Genomic DNA, 20,276 nt, shown 5'->3' on the forward strand with positions numbered 1-20,276 from the left:
TCAGAGATCTTCCTTCCTCTGCCTTCTAAGTCATTTACAGATTTATTAGAAGAGGTTTTTAATGGGATATTTTAAAAAGAACAAAGATTATGAAAGTCAGCCAGGCATTGGTGGCGCCCACCTTTAATTCCACCACGCAGGAAGCCAAGGCAGGCAGATCTCTGAGTTCGAGGCCAGCCTGATCTACAGAGCTAGTTCCAGGACCAGCCAGGGCTACACAGAGAAACCCTGTCTCGAAAAGCCAAAAACCAACAACAAAAAAAAAACCTTAAAATAAAAGTCAACAGTTCCAACTTTCACATTTATCATACCCTCCCCTTCTACTCTGTACACATAAATGTGAACACACACAAGATTCTCCAGAAAGTGCCTCCCCAAAAATTATTTAATAAATCATAAAAATCACACATTTGAGCAGCTGAAAGAATTGTAGCATGGAAAATCCCAAAGTCCTGCTTTTAGCAGCTGAGAGGTAGAGGGTGTTTTACAAAGTCCCATAAACAACTCTTCTTTGAAGGAGTATGTCAGTAAGTTAAAAATATTTCTATAACTTGATTGAGTATAAACAACATCCAAATTAAAGTAAATCTCTTTACCAGTAGGCATTCAATTAATTTACAAACCTTTCCCTGTAAGGACAAAAGGTTTATACTGGTTTAACAATACTGAAAAAGGATATGATACAAATATTTGTAATAAACAACACAGTCCCTATTTTCTACACACTAAATAATTTACTTGCTTTTTAAAATTATCTATTTTCATAGAGATTATTAAAATACAGTATCATGGGTTTAATGGAAGTATAAGCAAACAACTTGAGAAACTATAGAAAGCCAATCTGACTTTTAAAAAAGCAATGGAGGTAAAGATCAAGATCAGACTACACATCATGAAATCAATAAAAGGAGGATTTACTTTGCATCAACCCTACACAAGCAAAATGCTATCTCAAGTTGATCACTGATCAAAAAAATTACAAGTCCAAACGAGAAAAATTGAAAATTACAATCTGTAGAATGACCCAAACAGCAAGAGAATTCTTTACAGCTGAGTAAACACTAGCAGCCTGTACCACCTCAGCCTCCCTTGTACATGTCAGGTCCCAGGGTTGTGCAGCTGAGAAGCTGAGGGACTGCTTTGCCTTCTTTATCACCGTTCCATTCACATTCACTGTCCTTTCTCTACCTGAGGTGGAGCTGCAGGTTTGCCATTAAGAGCCATCTGGAAAGTGGCTGCCTGGCCTGCAGGGGGCAAAGGGGCAGTCTTCAACTTCTTTGAAGTACTTTTGGGTGGGTGTTCCTCCTCCTCTTCATCAGAATCCTGAAGGCCGTATTTAGAAAAATGGGAGACCTAAGGAGAAAAGAAACCCAGCAAAGTTAATTTTTAACAGTGCTCTCTTCCATAATATCTACCTTTGAAAAAAGACAAAAGGAGCGGTATTAAAAATAGTTCAAGTAGGAGCTGGAATGCAATTCAAAAGTACTAGTTGGTCTTCCAGAGGACCCACATGTCAGCTCCTAAGTGTCTGTAAAACTAGCTCCAGGGGACCCAATACCCTGCTATGCTTCTAAAGGCACAACACATAGAAATAAATAAACATAAATAAATTTCAAATAATTAAAGTAAAGCAAAATGTTACTCAGTGTGTTACTTTTCTGATTTTGACAGCTTTCAGTGCACATAATAGTGGCTCAAAATTAAATTAATATATGCTGTATAATATATATTACAATGAACCAGGTGTGGTGGTATGCATCTTTAGTCCTAGCACTTTGGAGGCAGAGGCAAGTGGATCTACTTGAGGTTTGAGGCCAGCCAAGTCTATAAAGCGAGTTCCAGGACAGCCAGGGCTACACAGAAAAACCCTGACTTGAAAAACCAAAACCAAAGGGAACCAAACAAAACAATAAGATTTAAAATGCAATCATCCATGGCTCCTGACATATACTACCTAATTGTTCTCTACCTACACAAGGACTTTCAACCATCTAAGTCATCCAACCAGCCTAAGAAGGAGAAACTATTGGGTAAGATTATCTAGAACAAGTAACAGCCAACCTCTCCACTTTCAAAAGTGTTTAGAAGTAAAAATGAAAGGTCGGTGAGATGGATAGATGGCTCAAAAGGTAAAGGTACCTATTGCCAAGTCTGACAATCTGATTTTGATCCTGGGACCCCAGTACAGAGAATAGACTCCCACAGGTTTTCTACTGACATGTGCTTGTACATTGTGATATTTTCTGTAACTCCCCCCACACACACAAGAATTGTTGCATTTATCAGAGCTAAGGAAATGGCTCAGTTGGTAAAGTGTTCACCATGTAATCATGAGTACCTGAGTCCAGCAGATCCTCCCCCTACCCCAACAAAAAGAAGCTGGGCATGGCCACCATAACTACAATCCCAGCACTGCAGAGGCAGAGGCACTTGGGCCTTGGTGCTGGCCAGCCAGTCTTCCAGGATTAGAGAGCTTCAGGTTCAGTAACAGACTATTTCAAACAATGAAATGAATTGGGTGTAGTGGCATTTGCCTTTAATCCTAGCGTTAAGATAGAAGTAGACAGATCTCTATGAGTTCAAGGACAGTGGCTACAAACCCAGCTGTAGGTCAGCCAGGGCTACACAGTGAAACTGTCTCACAAAAATAAAAAATGATAAGGTAAAGAGCAACAGAAGAAGACACCTGGCATTGATACATACATATACTCAAAGTTTTTTTGAAGACCTACTTTACCAAGAGACAAAGATTTCTTATGAATTCATTTCATAAGGCCAAAAGTTGGAACTGGGTTAAGTAACTATACCTTAAATACCCAAGAACCAGTTTCAGGCCGGTACTCCTTGAATTGGGCTCCCTGCTTCCTTGAGACTGCTTCCAATCTCCCCTCATAGTTGATATCAGCAAGTCGATCTGGGCTCTTTATTAAACACCGGGATGTCTTATCTGTTGGCCAAACTCCATCCAACGTAACTTCAGCCTTTCTGTGAAGTATAAACAGGCAAAATAGAAATGATTTATACTTACAAATGGAAATGTAACCACTGGAAGCCTGAGGCTTTCCCTAAACGACTAATAATAGAACTACAATGAATGTGACCCAGTTATACCACTCCTGGCCATATACATACTTGAAGAACCCTAGGCATACAATGGCTAAGAGGTGATACCAGTCTAGATATCTATCATTGATGAATGGATAAAAGAAGTGGTATAAACACAATTTTCCCCTCAGATAAAGAAAAAACGTAGTGAGACCCAATATGAGATCCAAATAACACCACTATAAATAGCAAAGATAAGTCTGAGACTGGGTATGGAGGTTCCTGTCTTTAAGTTCAGGACTCAGGAGAGAGAAGTAGAGATCAATCATGTCTACAAAGAAGTTCCAGGCTAGCTTGGGTTATAGAGTTAGATACTACATGAAAAAACAAACAAGGGGGATGGAGATGGCTCAGTGGTTAAGATCACTGGGTACTGTAGAGGAAAATTAGAATCATTGTATCTGGGGAAATATTAGGATGAGACAATTGTTTTCTCTGTATCTAGGGTAAACTTCGGAATGTTTTCCTGAAGTACTTGGACCTTGAAGTGATTGTTCTCTGTTATCTAACAGCTGTTTTTCTGAAGATCACAGCCTTTTCAGGACTTTGGTATGGTCCTGGCACACCAAGAGCATCTTGCATTATTAGGTACTGCAAACAATACACAATCAGGACTAAAGTTACAGGAGTGATGCTTTCCTTCAGAAAACATATAGAGTAGACCAGGGGCTTTGGTATGAGGAACTTGTTTTACCCAAAAATCAACTTCTGTATAACAATGAATTTGCCTTTTGCATAGTTTGTTCCAGATTCAGCTCCTTGAACCCACTCCTCCCTGCTGCCACACACAGAGCCTGAATTGCATCTTGGAGTGACTCTCTTTCTTTGATCGTCACACAAAACACAGAACACTGACAGGTACTTTTCCAGAAGACTTGGGTTCAATTCCCAAAACACGTTAGCTGATAACTATAATTCCAGTTCCACCATATTTCAAACCCCCTTCATGGGGCACTGCATGCATATGAAACAAAGACATACATGCAGTCAAAACTTTCATATGGATAAAAAAATAAATTTAAACAATCAAACTCAAATTAATAACAACAACAACAACAACAACAACAACAACAGAATACCAACATAGAAGGAGAGTGGAAAGGAAGGAGGAAGTGAACTATCATCCTGCAGGTGTTTCAAAGCTTGGGTCTTGAGTTTGGAAATGACGCAATGATTAAGAATGCATACTGCAGCTGGGCAGTGCTGGTAGCACACACCTTTAATTCCAGCAGGCGGATCTCTGTGAACAGCCAGCCTGGTCTACAGAGCTGGTTCCAGGATGGCTAGGGCTGTTACAGAGAAACTGTCTCAAAAAACCAAAACCAAACCAAACAAAAACAAAATAATAACAGCAAAAAAGTACATACATACCACAGGGGCAAGAAAAATGGCTTAATGGTTAAGAGGAACAGGGTTTGATTCTCAGTACATACATGGCAGCTAACAATGGTCTGTAATTCCAGTTGCAGGGGATCTGTCACACCTTCTTCTAACCTGAGATCACCACATAGGAGTAGTGTACAGTGTATGTGTAGCCAAAATACCCACACACATAATTATTAAAAAAAAAAAAAAAGACTCATATCAAGCAGCTCACAACTGCCTGTAATTCCAGATCCAGAGGGAAGTAATGCCTCTGGCCTTCTCTCATAAACACACACAGCTACACAGTTACTACCAAAGTAGTTAAAGAGCTTAAGATGGCATCACTTCTATCTGAACTAATTCAAAATAGTTCTAGAGTAAGACTGCATTCATTTAAAGTGTAATAGCATTATCAGTTATTTACAGTCTGATTTTAGCAACACTGAAGTGTAAGTCACAAATGTGCTACTCTACTTAACAGCCACTGGGCTGGAGATGCAGCTTACTAGAGCCTGCCCAGATGAGCATCTTGAGTCCCACAAGAAACAAAAACAATACCTCTTATTCATTAGCTTTTAATAAATTAATAATAACATAGAGTACTGGGATTAATGGCATGAGTCACCACCGCCTAGCATAAATTACTCTTTTTATGTGTAAACATGTTTTGAATATGGCAAATAAAAGTGAATATTGATACAACTGTCATAATGTATCTTCTATCAGTCTCAGGGTTCAGGTCCTATGTCCTCATTTACGTGCCTTTTACCTAGGACAGGGATTAGCATGATTATGTAGATGATTTCAAGGTTACTTTTTTATTGTAGCAAAAAAGTTAATATGAAATTTATCATCTTAACTAGTCTAACTAGTTTCAGTACTGTTAAGACTATTTAGAGCCGAGGCCATGCTGCAGGAAAAAAAGCAAGCAGTGGTGCTAGAGCTGAAACTCAGGGCCTCATTCATGCTAAGCACATGTTCTACAACTGAGCTACACCCTCAACCTCTATTCTGCTTTAAAATAACAATAACAATGTAATTTTCGTGTGGGCGTGCGTGTACCGTGATGTTCATGTGCAGGTCAGAGGACAACTTAAATGAGTTTGTCCCCTCTCTTTTCACAGTGTAGGTCCCAAGGATTGAACTTAGGTCATTAGAAGCAGGCACCTTTACCCACTAAATCATCTCTTAGAGCCTCCGTTCTGCTTTTACTGAACACTTTATTCTAGGCCTCTTATAGCAATAAAAAGTATGTTTAAAAAAAAGATTATTCACATATGGGCAACCTATTTCCAAAATAATTTTGTTAATCTGAAACTCCACATCCACTAGCTATGGTTTGTGTACTCCTTAAGGCTTTATGTGCTGAAATTTTCCTTGGGAGGCAGGCAAAGGGGACACTTGGTCTGCTGGGAAGAGTTCTGACTAGACAAAAACATTACAGTAGAGCTCTCTTAACTGAATCCCGTTATATGGAAGAGAGAAAGCAGGTGGTTACACATTCATACCTGTACTTCTTTTCTCTTGCCATGTGGTACCCTATACTTCCTCAGGAATGGGAAGAAGACCATCAAATGTAGCTACTTGATCTTGGACCCTCCAAACATGCATCCTTTTCTCAATATATTGTGTTATTGGCAAAGGGAAAATTAATACAGCAATTAATTCCTCATTTCTCTTTCCCTGTAGTTCCTTGTAATTACCATTCTAGTTTGTTTCTATTAAACAGTATTTATCTTCTTGTGACTGTTTATTTCACTTAGTATTATATCAAGGTTCATCCATACTAAATGTGTCTGAATTTCCTCCCTTTTGCTATTTCTGGTTTTTAGAAAAAGGCTCTTGTTATACTTTTTAAAATTTTTTTTTCTCAAGACAGGGTTTCTAAGTGTAGCTTTGGCTACCCTGGAATTCAGAGATTTGCCTGCCTCTGTCCTGAAATTAAAAGAAAAAAGTTCTTGTTATAGCCCCCAGATAGACTGCAAATCCAAGGCTGGCCTCAGTATCTTTCTGATTCCAAATTACCTCCTTTCTTTATAAGGCTGAATAATAATTCCTTGTATATACATGCCACACTTTGTCGATTCATCCATTAGTAGTCAGAAAGTAAATGCAACCTATGAATCATGAACACATGTAAAATATTTCATGATCCTACTGTCAATCTTTTTGAAAAAAGATTATTTTGTTTTCCTTCACTCCCCTACGCCCACCCCCCATTATTGTCTGTCAATTCTATGGGAAACACAACTCTGTACTGGAGTTCTGCAAATGTGAATTCAATCACCCAATAATCTATTAATGTAGAAGATGGGCGTAGTAGCACACAACTATAATCACAGCACTCTGGAGGCTAAAGCAGGACTACCACGAATTGAGACCAGGCTGGGGTCCATTAAGAATTCACGAATATACAGGGCTGTAGCGTGAGACCTTGTCTAACCCCCACACCACCCCAAGTAATATATGGCAATAAAATGCCTAAGACAAAGCAAAGTTGGGTTCAGTCCTCGGCTTCAAAAACAACAACAAACAAACAAACAAACAATTGGCTTTCATTTGCCAGGTGGTGGTGGTGGCGCACACCTGTAATCCCAGCACTCAGGAGGCAGAGGCAGGTGGATCTCTGTGAGTTCAAGACCAGCCTGGTCTACAAAGCTAGTCCAGGACAGGCTCCAAAGCTACAGAGAAACCCTTCCTCAAAAAAACAACAAACAAACAAAAAGACAAAGCAAAGGTTAAAATAGTTAAGTGCACAAGAGGAAATACAGAAAACACACACATTTTTGGGGTTGGTGCTCACCAGCAAATTTACTGCCAGTATGTATGAGGACCTGGTTTAATCCCTAGCTCTGAAAAGCAAAATTAAACCAAAGCAAAAGAAAATTTCCAGTGTTCTGAAGCAGCACCTGGACATTAATGTTAGGGAAAAGTCTGAGTCCTACAGTCACAGTATATCATTACCACTTATACATTCAAATAAAAGTAGAGAAACAATTACACTTTATAGCAAGTTTATAGGAAAAAAAATCCAATAGTTTGTTATTTTCGATATGTAAATAAATTCATACCTATTTAGCCCTTCACCCACAGGTGGCTTTTGGTTATCATCTACATAGACAATAACTTCTTTCCTTCGGATATGCACAATATCATCCAAATTTAGATTTGTCAAATTCACATCTCCTTCAAAATAGATTGAGCCATACCCTAAAATTCAGAGCAAATAGTTAAAAAGATCTTATATAAAAGGAGCAAAACCTTTTAATCTGTAGTGATTAGCAAGAAGAATACACATCCTGTAGTATCAGTATTTTAAACCTTCCAGAAATTCATCAAGTGGTTTCCTGCCTCCTAAATATGGCAAGAATGGGGAAAGAGGAATGGCATTACATTGTCATCAGATGTAACACCTCCAGTTTACATTTTTGCTAGCCTCAAATCTTCCCCAAGTTTCTGCAGTGCTACTCTATGAACAACTTATTTCCTAGTCTGCTACGTAAATGAAAATACTTGAGCCCTTTTAAAATACAGTATCACAAAGTAAATTTGTTCAAAGAAAATTACCTGTAACAATAAATAGTATAAAACTGAACCAAAGTATTAAAATTAATGTACCTTGGAAGTTTTTTTGTTTTAAGCGGAGGACCGAACCCAGGGCCTAGCAAGCGCTCTATCACCAAGCTAAATCCCCACTCCAACCTTCAAGTTTTTTTAATTCTGAAGAATTATAATGAAACAAATAAACATAAGACCCAAACAGGTATGTCTAAGCTCCCAAATGTTACATAGTTCTAATCTTCTTTGCTTTGTTACTTGTCAATGTTCTATTCTTCAAAGTCAAGGAGGAATCAAATACAGGAAAAAACAGACTCTAAAATCAAGTGCTGCCCTTAATTACAAAAGCAAGATGCAATCTCTGAATTACATACTCACTCCTAAACTCACACCTACCTTTACGACCAATGGTGAAGTCAGAAACAATGCATTCTCCCTTTTCATTGGTAATTTTAGCAAGGTCATCCATAGATGGAATTGTATAGTAACCAACTTTTGTGAGAACAATGCCTGTGACCAAAAGTCAGAAAATATTGTGATTATCCTGGGTAGAACAGTTCTTAGTAATATTCATTTCATTTTCATATTAAAAAAAAAACAAAAAACAAAAACACTTCTATCGAGACTTTATTTACTATAGAGCCCTCTTTTTAATGGGTACATTCTATAATATGGTACGTAATTGATAGACCATACCACACTTGAATTTAAAGTTAGGTAGACAGGATATAAAAAGTGAGCTCATGGGCTGGAGAGATGGTTCAGGGGTTAAGAGTGCTGATTCTTCTTCCAGAGGATCTGAGTTCAATTCCTAGTACCCACATGGCAGCTCACATCTGTCTAAAACTCCAGTTTCAGGGGACCCTGACACCCATGGCAAAAACACAAATGCACATAAAAATAAACTATATTTTTTAAAAAAAGTGAGCTCCTCTGATTACATCATTAATTATAAAGTACACTATTTCAAAGGTATAAAACCTGTGAATCTGACCTGCTGGATGTATGTGGTAAGCGTTATTTTCTATTTCCTCTCGGTCCTCTTGCAATGACTCATCATGGAAAGACGTTTCTTCACTGCTTCCTTCGAGTCCGTTGCGCAAAGCAGCACGCATGTTCAAAGCAACAATGGTATCTTCCACACTGCTGCTGCTGTTATTTTTGTTTCCAGCACTCTCCGGGGTTTGAGGGATGGGTTTGGCAATAGGGTTAGTGTAAAAACGTGATACAAAAGAGTCATCATCTCCATCCTGCTGATGGTTCTCATCAACAGGTTTGCTCAGGAAGCTAAATCTGAAAAGAGTGAGAAAAAAAAACACCTTAGCCCCTAGCAACAGTAATAATGACAGCAGTTAATCTTTATTGAGTACACGACACTACTCTGCACAATTTAATAAATTTAAAATTAATCCTTACAGTAATCATGTGAAACAGATGATACTGTCTCTAATTTATAAACAAGAAAATGGAGGCAAAATAATATTAATAACCTTGCATAATATCACAAAGTTGTGAGTACTAACTAGAGTTGAGGTTTTAAAATAGAAAATGTTGGGTTGGAGAGAGAGATGGCTCAGTAGTTAAGAGCATGCACTGCTTTTCTAGAGGACCTGGGTTCATTCCCAGCACCCACATGGTGGATCACAACTGTTGTAACTCCAGTTCTAGGGGATCTGATACCCTTTCCTGGTCCACTCAGGTACCAGGCACACAAGTGATATACAGACATACAAGCAGCTGAAACACTCATGCACATAAAATAAAAAACAACCAAACCACCCCAGAAAATCTAGTTCTAGATTTAATGGACTTAACTACTCATTTTCAAAGGAATGAATCTAAATACTCCCTTCTTGCAGTGTGGGTGTGTTCTAGGGATCAAACTTAGGTCACCAGGCTTGACGATTAAAAACCTTTAACTCCTTGAGCCATCCTACCAGCCTGTCAAATCTTTGACTAAATAAAACAAACACAAAAAGTATTTACTACTACGTGGAAATAAATGATTACTGGTTAATGTCAAGATAAAACACCAAAAGAAATTTTAAACCTGGTTGGATCGATGACTCAGCTATTATGAGCACTGGCTGCTGTTCCAGAGAGGCCCAGGGTTTGATTTCCAGCACTCACAGGAAGCTATCAACAGCTGTAACTCAGTTCCAATGGATCCCAAATGACACCATACATAGCCTCTAAAGGCACTGCATGCACACAATGCACATATATACTTGAAGGCAAAAGATTCATACACATACAATTTAACAATCTCAAGATTTGAATTTAAATTTTAATATTATAAGCACAAGATGTTTGGAAATATTTTAATGCGATATCTAATTATATTTTTTTAAAAGCCCATTATTTTGAATAAAAGAATACCAAATAACCTTTATATGTTCACTAATAGAGAACTAATTAAATTATCTTATATTCACCACAATGACCAGCAAACCATTAAGAATGAGGAGGTAAGCCAGACGTGGTGGAGCACATTAAAATCCCAGCATTCAGGCTGGGCGGTGGTGGCACAAGCCTTTAATCCCAGCACTCGGGAGTGTAGAGGCAGGCGGATCTTTGTCAGTTCGAGACCAGCCTGGTCTATCAAGTGAGTTCCAGGAAAAGCGCAAAGCAACACAGAGAAACCCTGTCTTGAAACACCCACCTTACCCCCCCCACCAAAAGAAAATCTTAGCACTCAGGAGGCAGGGGCAGGTGGATCTCTATGAGTTCCAGGTTGGTTGTCACGTGGTTGGGGGTGGGGGTGGGGGAAGGGTGGGATATGAGAAGATAGGCTGACAAGAGGGTTCGGTGGGTAAAACATAGACTAAATAATTCAAATTTAATCCCTGGGGCCTACATGGTGGAAAGAACCAACTGTTGCGGACTATTATTTTAACTGTATAAAGGCATATTACATTTGTTTCTGCTGCTTTTGTTAACAGTGCAGAGATGTGTTACATTTGTTTGATTAAATGAAATTAACCTGGGCTGAGGAGGCTGAGTCAGCAGGAAGTGGTGGGGAGAAACTAAGTGTAGAGAGAATTCTTTAGTGGGGGCTCAGCAGGATGGCTACTTGCCATTCAGCCTCTCTGAATGAGCAGGATTCCACGTCAACAACCTTTGACTCCTGAGTTCTACAGAGGGACAGAGATTTAGATAGTTTGTTTTAGCAGCCCTGATAGAGCTGGTGTCTAAAGGAACAGACTTCCCACCTGGCTGAAGCCACTGCTGGTAGCTGTGGAGAGTTGCAACTGCCAGTTGGGACAGCAGTTGCTTAAGGTGCAGCCACTATATTGAATGAAAAACAACAACCAACACTACTCCTGGGATCGTAATGCATACCGTCATCACCGGCTGCTTCATTCATTTATTGTTTGTTCAGTGGATACAAGGGTCTCTCTACATAGTCATGGCGATCCTGAAACTCCCCAAGTTCACTAGACTGCCCTCAAACTCAAGAGATCCACCTGCCTCTGCCTCCAAGTGCTAGGATTAAAGGTATACACCATTATGCTTGGACATTTTTTTTTAAATTTAAAGATTCACTGTTATAATATGCCTGAGTATTTTGTCTGTATGAATGTATGTGCATCACATACACGCTTGGTGCCTACAGAGGTCATAAAAGGAACTGGATCCCCAGGAATTGGAGTTATAGACAACCATGAGACACCATGTGGGTACTGAGAACCAAACTCAGGTCCTCTGTAGGAACAAGTGTTCTTAATGACTACCTCTCCAGGTCCCCACTTACTCATTCTAATACTATTTATTTTTAACTTATGTGCATGAGTGTTTTGCCTATGTATGTATGTGTACAACATGCATACATGGTGCCCACAGGATCGCCTGGAACTAGTTAGGGATGGTTTTGAGTCAGTCACCATGCAGACGTTGGGAACCTCAGTCCTTTGCAAGAGCAGCCAGTGATCTTAACTGTTAAGCCATTTTACCAGCCAGTTTCATGTTATTATGAGGGTCTTTGGGCTCAATAAAATCCTGGCACTTTCTTTCTTTCCTCTTTTTTTTTTGGAGACAGGGTTTTTTTCTGTGTAGCCCTGGCTATCCTGGAACTCACTCTCCAGATCAGGCTGGCCTTGAACTCAGCAGTCACCTGCCAGGATTAAAGGCATTTGCCACCAGTGCTTGGCAGAGCTCCAATAATTTTAAGGTTTAAAGTACTCAAGAGGTAATAACATCTAGGGTCCCTGAACTACAGTACACCTTTGATCCCAGTTCTTGGGAGGCAGAGCCAGTTGGATCTCTCTGAGTTCAAGCCCAGCTTGATTTACAGAGTGAGATCCAAGACAGGCACCAAAATTACACTGAGAACTCTGTCTCAAACAAGCACACAAAAATCAAAACAGAACTACTAGCAGGAACATTTGCAAACAGAATTCAGCTTACCTGTCTCCATTTTCTGGATACTCAGATGGTGAAGCTAGATCTTCTGAATCATGATTAACAGGAGAAAAGAGATTGCTATTGTTAAGATTTTTCAAAACCAACTTCTTGATGCTCTTTCTAAAAATAGAGACCAAAAGAAATAGAAAAAATTAAGGTGCATACAAGAGTACTACATATTTTAAAAACCTGGACCTCAAAAGGGTACTCTTATATACCCAAAACTCACCTAGTAAGTTGCATATGATTTTTTTTTTGTTTTGTTTTTTGAGATAAGGTTTCTTGGTATAACAGTCCTGGCTGTCTTGGAAATCACTTTCTTAGACCAGGTTGGCCTTGAAATCAGAGATCTGCCTGCCTCCGCCTCCGGGAGTGCTGGGATTAAAGGGGTGTGTGTGGCACCACTGCCCGGATGCATATATAGATTTCTTAGTGGTGTGATCACATCATACAGTCTCAAATACATTGTACTTGTTTTGAACAATAAAGCTGAGAAGATACAGATTTGAATGGAAAATGTCCTTGAAGCTGAGTCTATGGCACACAATTTTAATCCCAGCACTCCAGAGGCAGACAGAGGCAGGTAATCTCTGGAGGTGGAGGTAAACCTGGTCTACATATTGAGTTTCAGGATAGACTGGGCTACATAGAGAAACCTTTTTAACTTACTGCACACAAATTTTAAAAACAATAATGCATTACCTCAAGGTTTCTACTTCAAGTTCCTACTTTGCATTTCTGCCCTGACTTCCCTCAATTATGGGAGTATAAACTAGATGTGTAAACCAAGTAAATCCTTTCCTTTCCTAAAGTGCTTTTTGGTCAGCCATTTTATAATGGCAAAAGGACAGAAAGTAGAAAAGTATCAAGGCCCTTTTTCCTGCTTCATATTATGTTCCACCTTATTTTGCTGAGATAGGGTATTTATTTATTTATTTATTATTCTATTATTAGTTCTGCATCTACAAACAATTCTTATGTGGGAAATCAAAAGAGAAATACAGATTCTCCTTAGCCTAATCTTTAACTTAAAAAAAAAAAACAAAAAAAAAAACTTTATTGGCCGGTGGCCGGGTGGTGGTGGCGCACTCCTGTAATCCCACCACTCAGGAGGCAGAGGCAGGTGGATCTCCGTGAGTTCGAGGCCAGCCTGGTCTACAGAGCTAGTCCAGGACAGGCTCCAAAGCTACAAGAGGAAACCCTGTCTTGAAAAACAAAAACCAAAAAACAACAACCAAAAAACCAAAAAAAAAAAAACAAAAAAAAAAAAAAAAAAAACACCAAAACAAAAAAAAACAAAAAACAAACCAAAAAAAATCTTTATTATACTGCTAGGGAATCCAAAGGCAGCCTTATACATGCTAGGCAAGTGCTCTACCATTGAGCTAAATCTCTAGGCCTTGATTATTTGAGTTGTAAATACAAAGGTAATAATTTTACAAAACCAAAATAAAAATATGAACATGTAAAATTAGAATCACAGCCATCAAAATATTTATGTTAATGATATTACCTTAGGATAATTAAAATAAATTTTATTGCTTAAATCACTATTGTTTAACAAAAATTAACTCACTTGGGCATGAATGCTCCGTTGGCTAAGGATGGTTCGTCATCATCCAGCCCATCAAAGAGATGTGATTTGGCTGTTCCAGTTGTTTGTAAAGCCTTCGGCCTGACTCTGGTGGCAGGGCGAGGTGTAAGTTTATAATGAGTAGGTGTAGTAAGAGCCTTCTGAGCCGCCGGATTGGTTGGTTTCAGTCTCTGAAAAGGAAATGAAAAGCATCAAGCAAAATTGATATGAATGTTTACATCTGTAATCCTGGCAGCTGGCAGATTATGGCAGAACTATCATCTATTCAAGGCCGGCCTTATTACATAGAGAGGCTCAGATTTGACAGGTCTACTTGGCAAGGCATTGATTCACTATCTCCAAAAAGAAGCATCAAAGATTATAGTTTATTTTAAATGTATGGCACTATTCTTAATAACAGGAAAACCAGGCCAGGCCCAGTACTCACATCATACCCATCCAGCCCCCATTCCCTTTTATTCTGAGACAGGTCTATGCAGCTTGTTCTGTCTAGAACTTGCAATGTAGACCAGGATGGCCTTGAACACAGAGAAACACTTGTCTCGGCTTCTCAAGTGTGGGGATTAAAGGCATACATTACCACATTTGGCTTTCACACCTTTAATCATAGCGCGTGTGTATGTGTATGTGTGTGTGTGTGTGTGTGTGTTGCTTGGGAGATGGCTCAATCAGTAAAGTGCTTGCCTTGCAAACCTGAGTTTGATCCCAAAAGCCATGTTAGAAAAGCGGCACTCTTAACATCAGAAGCAACGGCTAGTCACCAAACCTTCCCCTCTACTTCTCACAAGTGTGAAATGTCAAAAGGCAGTGCTCTAGAGCTATCCATACTTAACGTGAAAATACCTATTAACTCTGGTCCCTTTGAAAAATAAACTTGTTTTTAGTCTCTCCTAAAAAGAATAAAAAATTACCTCTTCTTTCTTCTTAGGATCTGACATAGGATTCCGGAAGAGAGGGGAGTCTCCAAAGGGTGAATATGTTAGACTATTGAGGTGCTGCTGGAGAACAGCCTGCTGGGCAGCAGAAGCATTTGGATCTGTCAAAGCTATTCAAAAAAGAAAAGGATGGGGATGGGGAGTAAGTTCAATGATCCAATACATTAGTATCAGAGAACTCAACACTCTTTAAAGAAAAGAAATCTTTAAATATTCAGACCCACCCACTCAATGGTATTATTTAGCAAGACAATGAGCAAACTAAAAGCACAAAACCATCAATTAAATAAAAGTAAGCAAAGATATGGAAAGCCATTTCATAAGAGACATTACATACACAAATTCACTAACTAGTAATTAAATACATGTGAATTTAAATAGCCTAGAAAGACTGCTTTTTACTTATCTACCACTAGCACACATTACAAAACAGCTATATTTTTGATCTCTAGAAACAAAGGTAGTTTTAGCTGGGTAAGATGGCACATGCTTATTTATAAAGCCCAGCATTCCAGAGGCTGGAACACAATAATCAGGAGGAGCTCAAGTCTAATCTATACCACAAACCAAGTTCTAGGCTGTCCAGCTAATTTAATTTTCCTCAAAGCATAAATGAACATATCCTACCAGGCAGTGGTGTCACAGTGGGGAGGCAGAGGTGGGCAGATCTCTGTGCGTTCAAGGCTAGCCTGGTCTACAAAGTAAGTTCTAGGACAGCCAGGGATATACAGAGAAACCCTGTAGTGAAAACACAAACCAAACAAACTAAACAAAAACAAAACAGAACATTTCCCATCAGTCACAGAAAATTCAGAGGACTCAGAGGTAGAGCCAGGTGGGTCTCTGTGAGTCCAACACCAGCCTGGTCTACAGAGTGAGTTCCAGGACAGGCACCAAAACTACACAGAGAAACCCTGTCTTGAAAAACCAAAAAATAAAAAATAAATAAATAAAAAAAAAAAATATATATATATATATTAAATATTATAGATGGTCATAATGTATAAAAATGCAGTGTATAAAAATGAAAAGTAAAACTAGTATAGTATACTTCTGATTTTCAAAAGAATCATTCCAAAACTACTTATCAAAGATTAAATCACCAATCACCTGAGAGAAAAAAGTTTTCTTCTTATAAAGATTTAGAAATAGGCTAAAGCCGGAATATAGTAAGAATGTATATTAAAAGAGTTCTCATATCAAAACTCTAAGTTCTCGTAATGAGGAAAAAAAGAGCAGCAGCAGCTACAGGAGCAACTACCACCACCACCACCAGAATAATAGGAAGTTCATCGTTAAAATCACACCACAGTAGAGCCTACTTAATCAAACAAATTGGTAAAACTGGATGAATGCAGTCAGGCTTATGGCTCAAACCTGTAACCCTATTTATCAGCTGGAAGGCTTAAGGATTGCTATAAATTTGAGGCCACTTGGAATAAATAGAGAGACCCTGTCTGAAATACACATACAGCTCTACACAATGTAAAAAAAAAAAAAAAAAGTTAAGGCACTATTGATTTTTAAGGAATAGTACAAATATGGTCAAGAATTTGAGACCCAGGGGAGATAATATTTAAAGAGCATACAGTAAGTTATCTGAATTCAGACAAGTCACTAAAACAAAAGTCAGCCATGGGAGCAGGTCTGTAACTCCAGCTACTTGGAAGGCTAAAGAAAAAGGAGGGGTGAGTCCAAGGTTAACCCAGGTAACATATTAAGATTCTGTCACAAACTAAAGTTAAAAAAAAAAAAAAAAAAAAGACTACATATAAACAAAAATTATATACAAATTATCTTCTGTAACATGGCATTACCAATAAACAAAACAGTATTATTGTGAGAAGTTAGGCAAGGAGACTAAGTCTCTGAAACAATGAACTTTCTGCTTTGGTACTGGGAATTGAAGTCATACACACTAGGGAACCACTACCAGGATGCTATATTCCTTACCCAAAAATTCTGTTATTTTTATTCATCATTTTGTTAAATGACAATCACTTATCCCTTAAAGAAAATAATTTGATCTCTAAAAACTGAGTGGACTTGCTCAAAAGAATGAAAAAAAAAGGGGGGGGCTGGAAAAATAGAACAACAGTTAAGAGAACTGGCTGTTTTTTTCCAGAGGACTAAGTTCAGTTTGCAGTACCCACACCGTGGCTCATAACTATATGTAACTATAGTTCCAGAGCATCTGACATCTTCTTATGGCCACTACAGGCAGGAGGTATACAGAAATACATGCAAGCAAAACACCTACATACATAATTGCTTAAAAACTATTAACAAACCCCAGAACTTGCCCTATTGGAAAAGAGGATGGGGGAAGAGGGGGAAGGGGAGGAGCGGGAGGAGGGATGAGAGGGGAATCTGTGGTTGGTGGAAGAGGGATGAGAGGGGAATCTGTGGTTGGTATGTAAAATGAATAAAAAGGGGGGGATCATTAACAAACCCAAGCATACTAGAAAAATTTGCTTTCCATTATAAATATGAAAATTTCTGTATCAAAAAAAGGTCTAAGGTCCAGAAAGAAGGTTCAGTAGTAAAGAGCACATGTTGGTCTTCCAAAGAACCAGAGTTCAGTTCCTAGCACCCATACTAGGCAGACCACAAACAGCTGGAAGTTTAGCTCCAGCAGATATGATGCCTCTGCCCTACTTGAACATTTACACACACTTAGCATACACTCACTGACTGACAGACAGACACACAGGCACAGAGGCGTGCGCGCGCACGCACACACATGCACACATGCACACACACACACACACACACACACACAGAGCTTAAAAATAAAACGTCTTAAAATAAAAGATTGTGTATGGGAGGCATGGGTAAATAGTTAAAAGCATTTGCTACTCTTACCTAGCATCTACAGGGTGACTCAAAACCATCTGTAATTCGGGTTCCAGGGTAACCAACACCCTCTTCTGACCTCTCCAGGCACCAGGCACACATATGGTATACATATATTCCATGCAGCCAAACACTCATACACATAAAATAATCTAAACAATTTTTTGAAGATAGAGAAGGAAGCTGACATGTGAGCAAAAATTAAAGAGAACAAGTACTAGTGAAATTACTATTGACATATTTTGATAATAAGAATTTGAAAATATATCAAATAATTAATTATGACCAAATTATTAAAGGGGTTGAGAAAACAACAAAAGCAAGCCTTTCTAATGACAGAGAAGAGACAAATGTTCTTTTTTCAGTTTTTCGTGACAGGGTGTCTCTGTAGCTCTGGCTGTCCTGGAACTTGTTCTTAGACCAGGCTGGCCTCAAACTTGGAGATCCACCTACCCCTGCCTCCTGTGTACTGGGAAAAATAATTCTAGCACAACAATTCTGCTTGGATTAGGAAGTAAAAAAGCAACTCTTGAGTACGATTTCTAAAGAGACAGGTTTAGGTAATAAGACACCAAATAAAGACACTGGACTAGAACCTATAGGGTTACTATCATGACAAAATTGAAGATAAGGCCCCTGCCCAATAATGGCTGACTATAATAAATCTAGCACCTTTTAATTAAGATGTTTTTATACAAAGGTAGACATTATAAACGTTAGTAGAATTATTTTTAAATGAGCAATAATATACAACTGTAATATAAAACCCTTGAGTCAAGAATCAAGTGTTGTCATGCATGCCTAACATTCCGAGCACTTGTCAGGTAGAGGCAAGGAGGATCAGGAGCTCAAGGCCAGTTTCTGTTATATAACATAAGCTACATATGATCGATCATCTCATAGAGGGGTAGGGGGGAACAAAACAACAGATTTGATTAAGCAGGACTAAAATATGACAGAAATATAAATGTATAGTCCATATGCAGAGGCCAGGAATATAACTCGGCTGGCAGTGTCTATTTTGCATAGAGTTCTTGGTCTGATTGATTCCTACACTACAATATCAAAAGGGTTGAGTGGCATACTCCTGTAATCCAAGTACTGGGGTTTCGAAGCTGGAGGATCACTTTATAAACTACCCACTGTCATTCTGCTAACTTCCCTGATACTCAACAGACTATAGTGTCATAGAGCATAAAAACGAAATAAGCCCATGGAAAGAACAAAAGCAACTATTGAGAGAAATGGCATTATCCACTGAGAATTCACATTCTATCATTTAGGGAACTTTCCAGACTACAAATTATGTAATGAAAGATGCTGGTAAATACAAAGTTGCCAGTTAGGTTTTAAGTATTTTTTTTTTTAAATATGAATGGAAAAGATCATGAAGCAGGATCAAAATTAAAACAATCCTAATGAACTAAGGAACAACAAAAGATATCTGAACATTTTGGTATCAATAAGCAAACCCAAAGTTTGAAGAAAAATCAACGTCTAAAACCAGATGCTTTAAAGGAGAAGCATTCAAGAAATCCTTGGGGTTCCTTTGTTCTTTTGAGATAGGAACCTATGTAACTGAAGTTGGATCTGAATTTGCTATGCAGCTGAGAAATATGTTAAATTTCTTGATCCTTGTGCCTCCTCAAATGCCACTTACAAGTGGGTGCCACTATGCCTGGCTTTCAAATTATTTTTAACGAAAACAGTTAAGTTACAAGCCACATTAACTATCAATGTACAAAAATATGAAGACAGGGAGCCAGAGACTTGGCTTCCCAGTTAAGAGTACTTGTTGATCTTGCAGAGAAGACCCTGATTCAATTCCCAGCACCCATGTGATAACTAAAAACTGTAACTCCAAGTGCCAGGGGATTGTGCACCTGGTACACACTTGATGTACTTACATAGATGCAAGCAAAATATTCATCCACATAAAAAAACATCTAAAAACTTCAAATATATTTACATACATGAAAAGAAGGGGAAAAGAGAAGAAAGAGTAGGGAAGGGCACTGATAACCCATTCGATAAAGGAAATTCAAGAAACTATCACTTAGTTACAGAAGTAGTACACACAGCTTAAATATATAATGATCTCAAAATGTAGTTCAAGTATTATGACCAAACAATTCATGAATTTAGTCATATAAACTCATTCCTGGCATCTTGGCAGGGCATGGTGACACATGCCTTTAACCCTAGTACTCGGGAGGCAAAAGCAGGCCAAGGCCAGGTCTAAAGAGTGAGTTCTAGGACAACAAGGGATACACACAGAAACAATGTTTAAAAAACAAAACAAAACAAAACAAAACAAAACAAAAAAAAAAAAGGGCACACCTTTAATCTCAGCACTTGGAAGGCAGAAGCAGGTGGATCTCGGTGAATTTGAGGTCAGCCTAGGCTATAGAGTGAGTTCCAGGACAGGCTCCAAAGCTACACAGAGAAACCCTGTCTCG

General features: G+C 38.6%; 1 protein-coding gene across 3 annotated transcripts in view; it reads right to left on the minus strand.

The window, feature by feature from the left end:
* The window catches only part of Nup98 (nucleoporin 98 and 96 precursor), an 88,995-nt gene that overhangs the window by 29,981 nt on the left and 38,738 nt on the right, over positions 1-20,276 (minus strand). For all 3 annotated transcript variants that reach the window (XM_036187651.1, XM_036187670.1, XM_036187661.1), the window contains exons 13-20: positions 14,938-15,071; positions 14,009-14,196; positions 12,436-12,552; positions 9,023-9,321; positions 8,425-8,538; positions 7,542-7,680; positions 2,808-2,985; positions 1,189-1,353 (exon numbers count right to left, since the gene is read on the minus strand). In XM_036187651.1, the coding sequence (XP_036043544.1) occupies positions 1,189-1,353; positions 2,808-2,985; positions 7,542-7,680; positions 8,425-8,538; positions 9,023-9,321; positions 12,436-12,552; positions 14,009-14,196; positions 14,938-15,071 (1,334 nt within the window). The remainder of the gene's footprint in view (positions 1-1,188; positions 1,354-2,807; positions 2,986-7,541; positions 7,681-8,424; positions 8,539-9,022; positions 9,322-12,435; positions 12,553-14,008; positions 14,197-14,937; positions 15,072-20,276) is intronic.

This window comes from Onychomys torridus, chromosome 1, assembly GCF_903995425.1.
Source record: "Onychomys torridus chromosome 1, mOncTor1.1, whole genome shotgun sequence".
Taxonomy (NCBI): domain Eukaryota; kingdom Metazoa; phylum Chordata; class Mammalia; order Rodentia; family Cricetidae; genus Onychomys; species Onychomys torridus.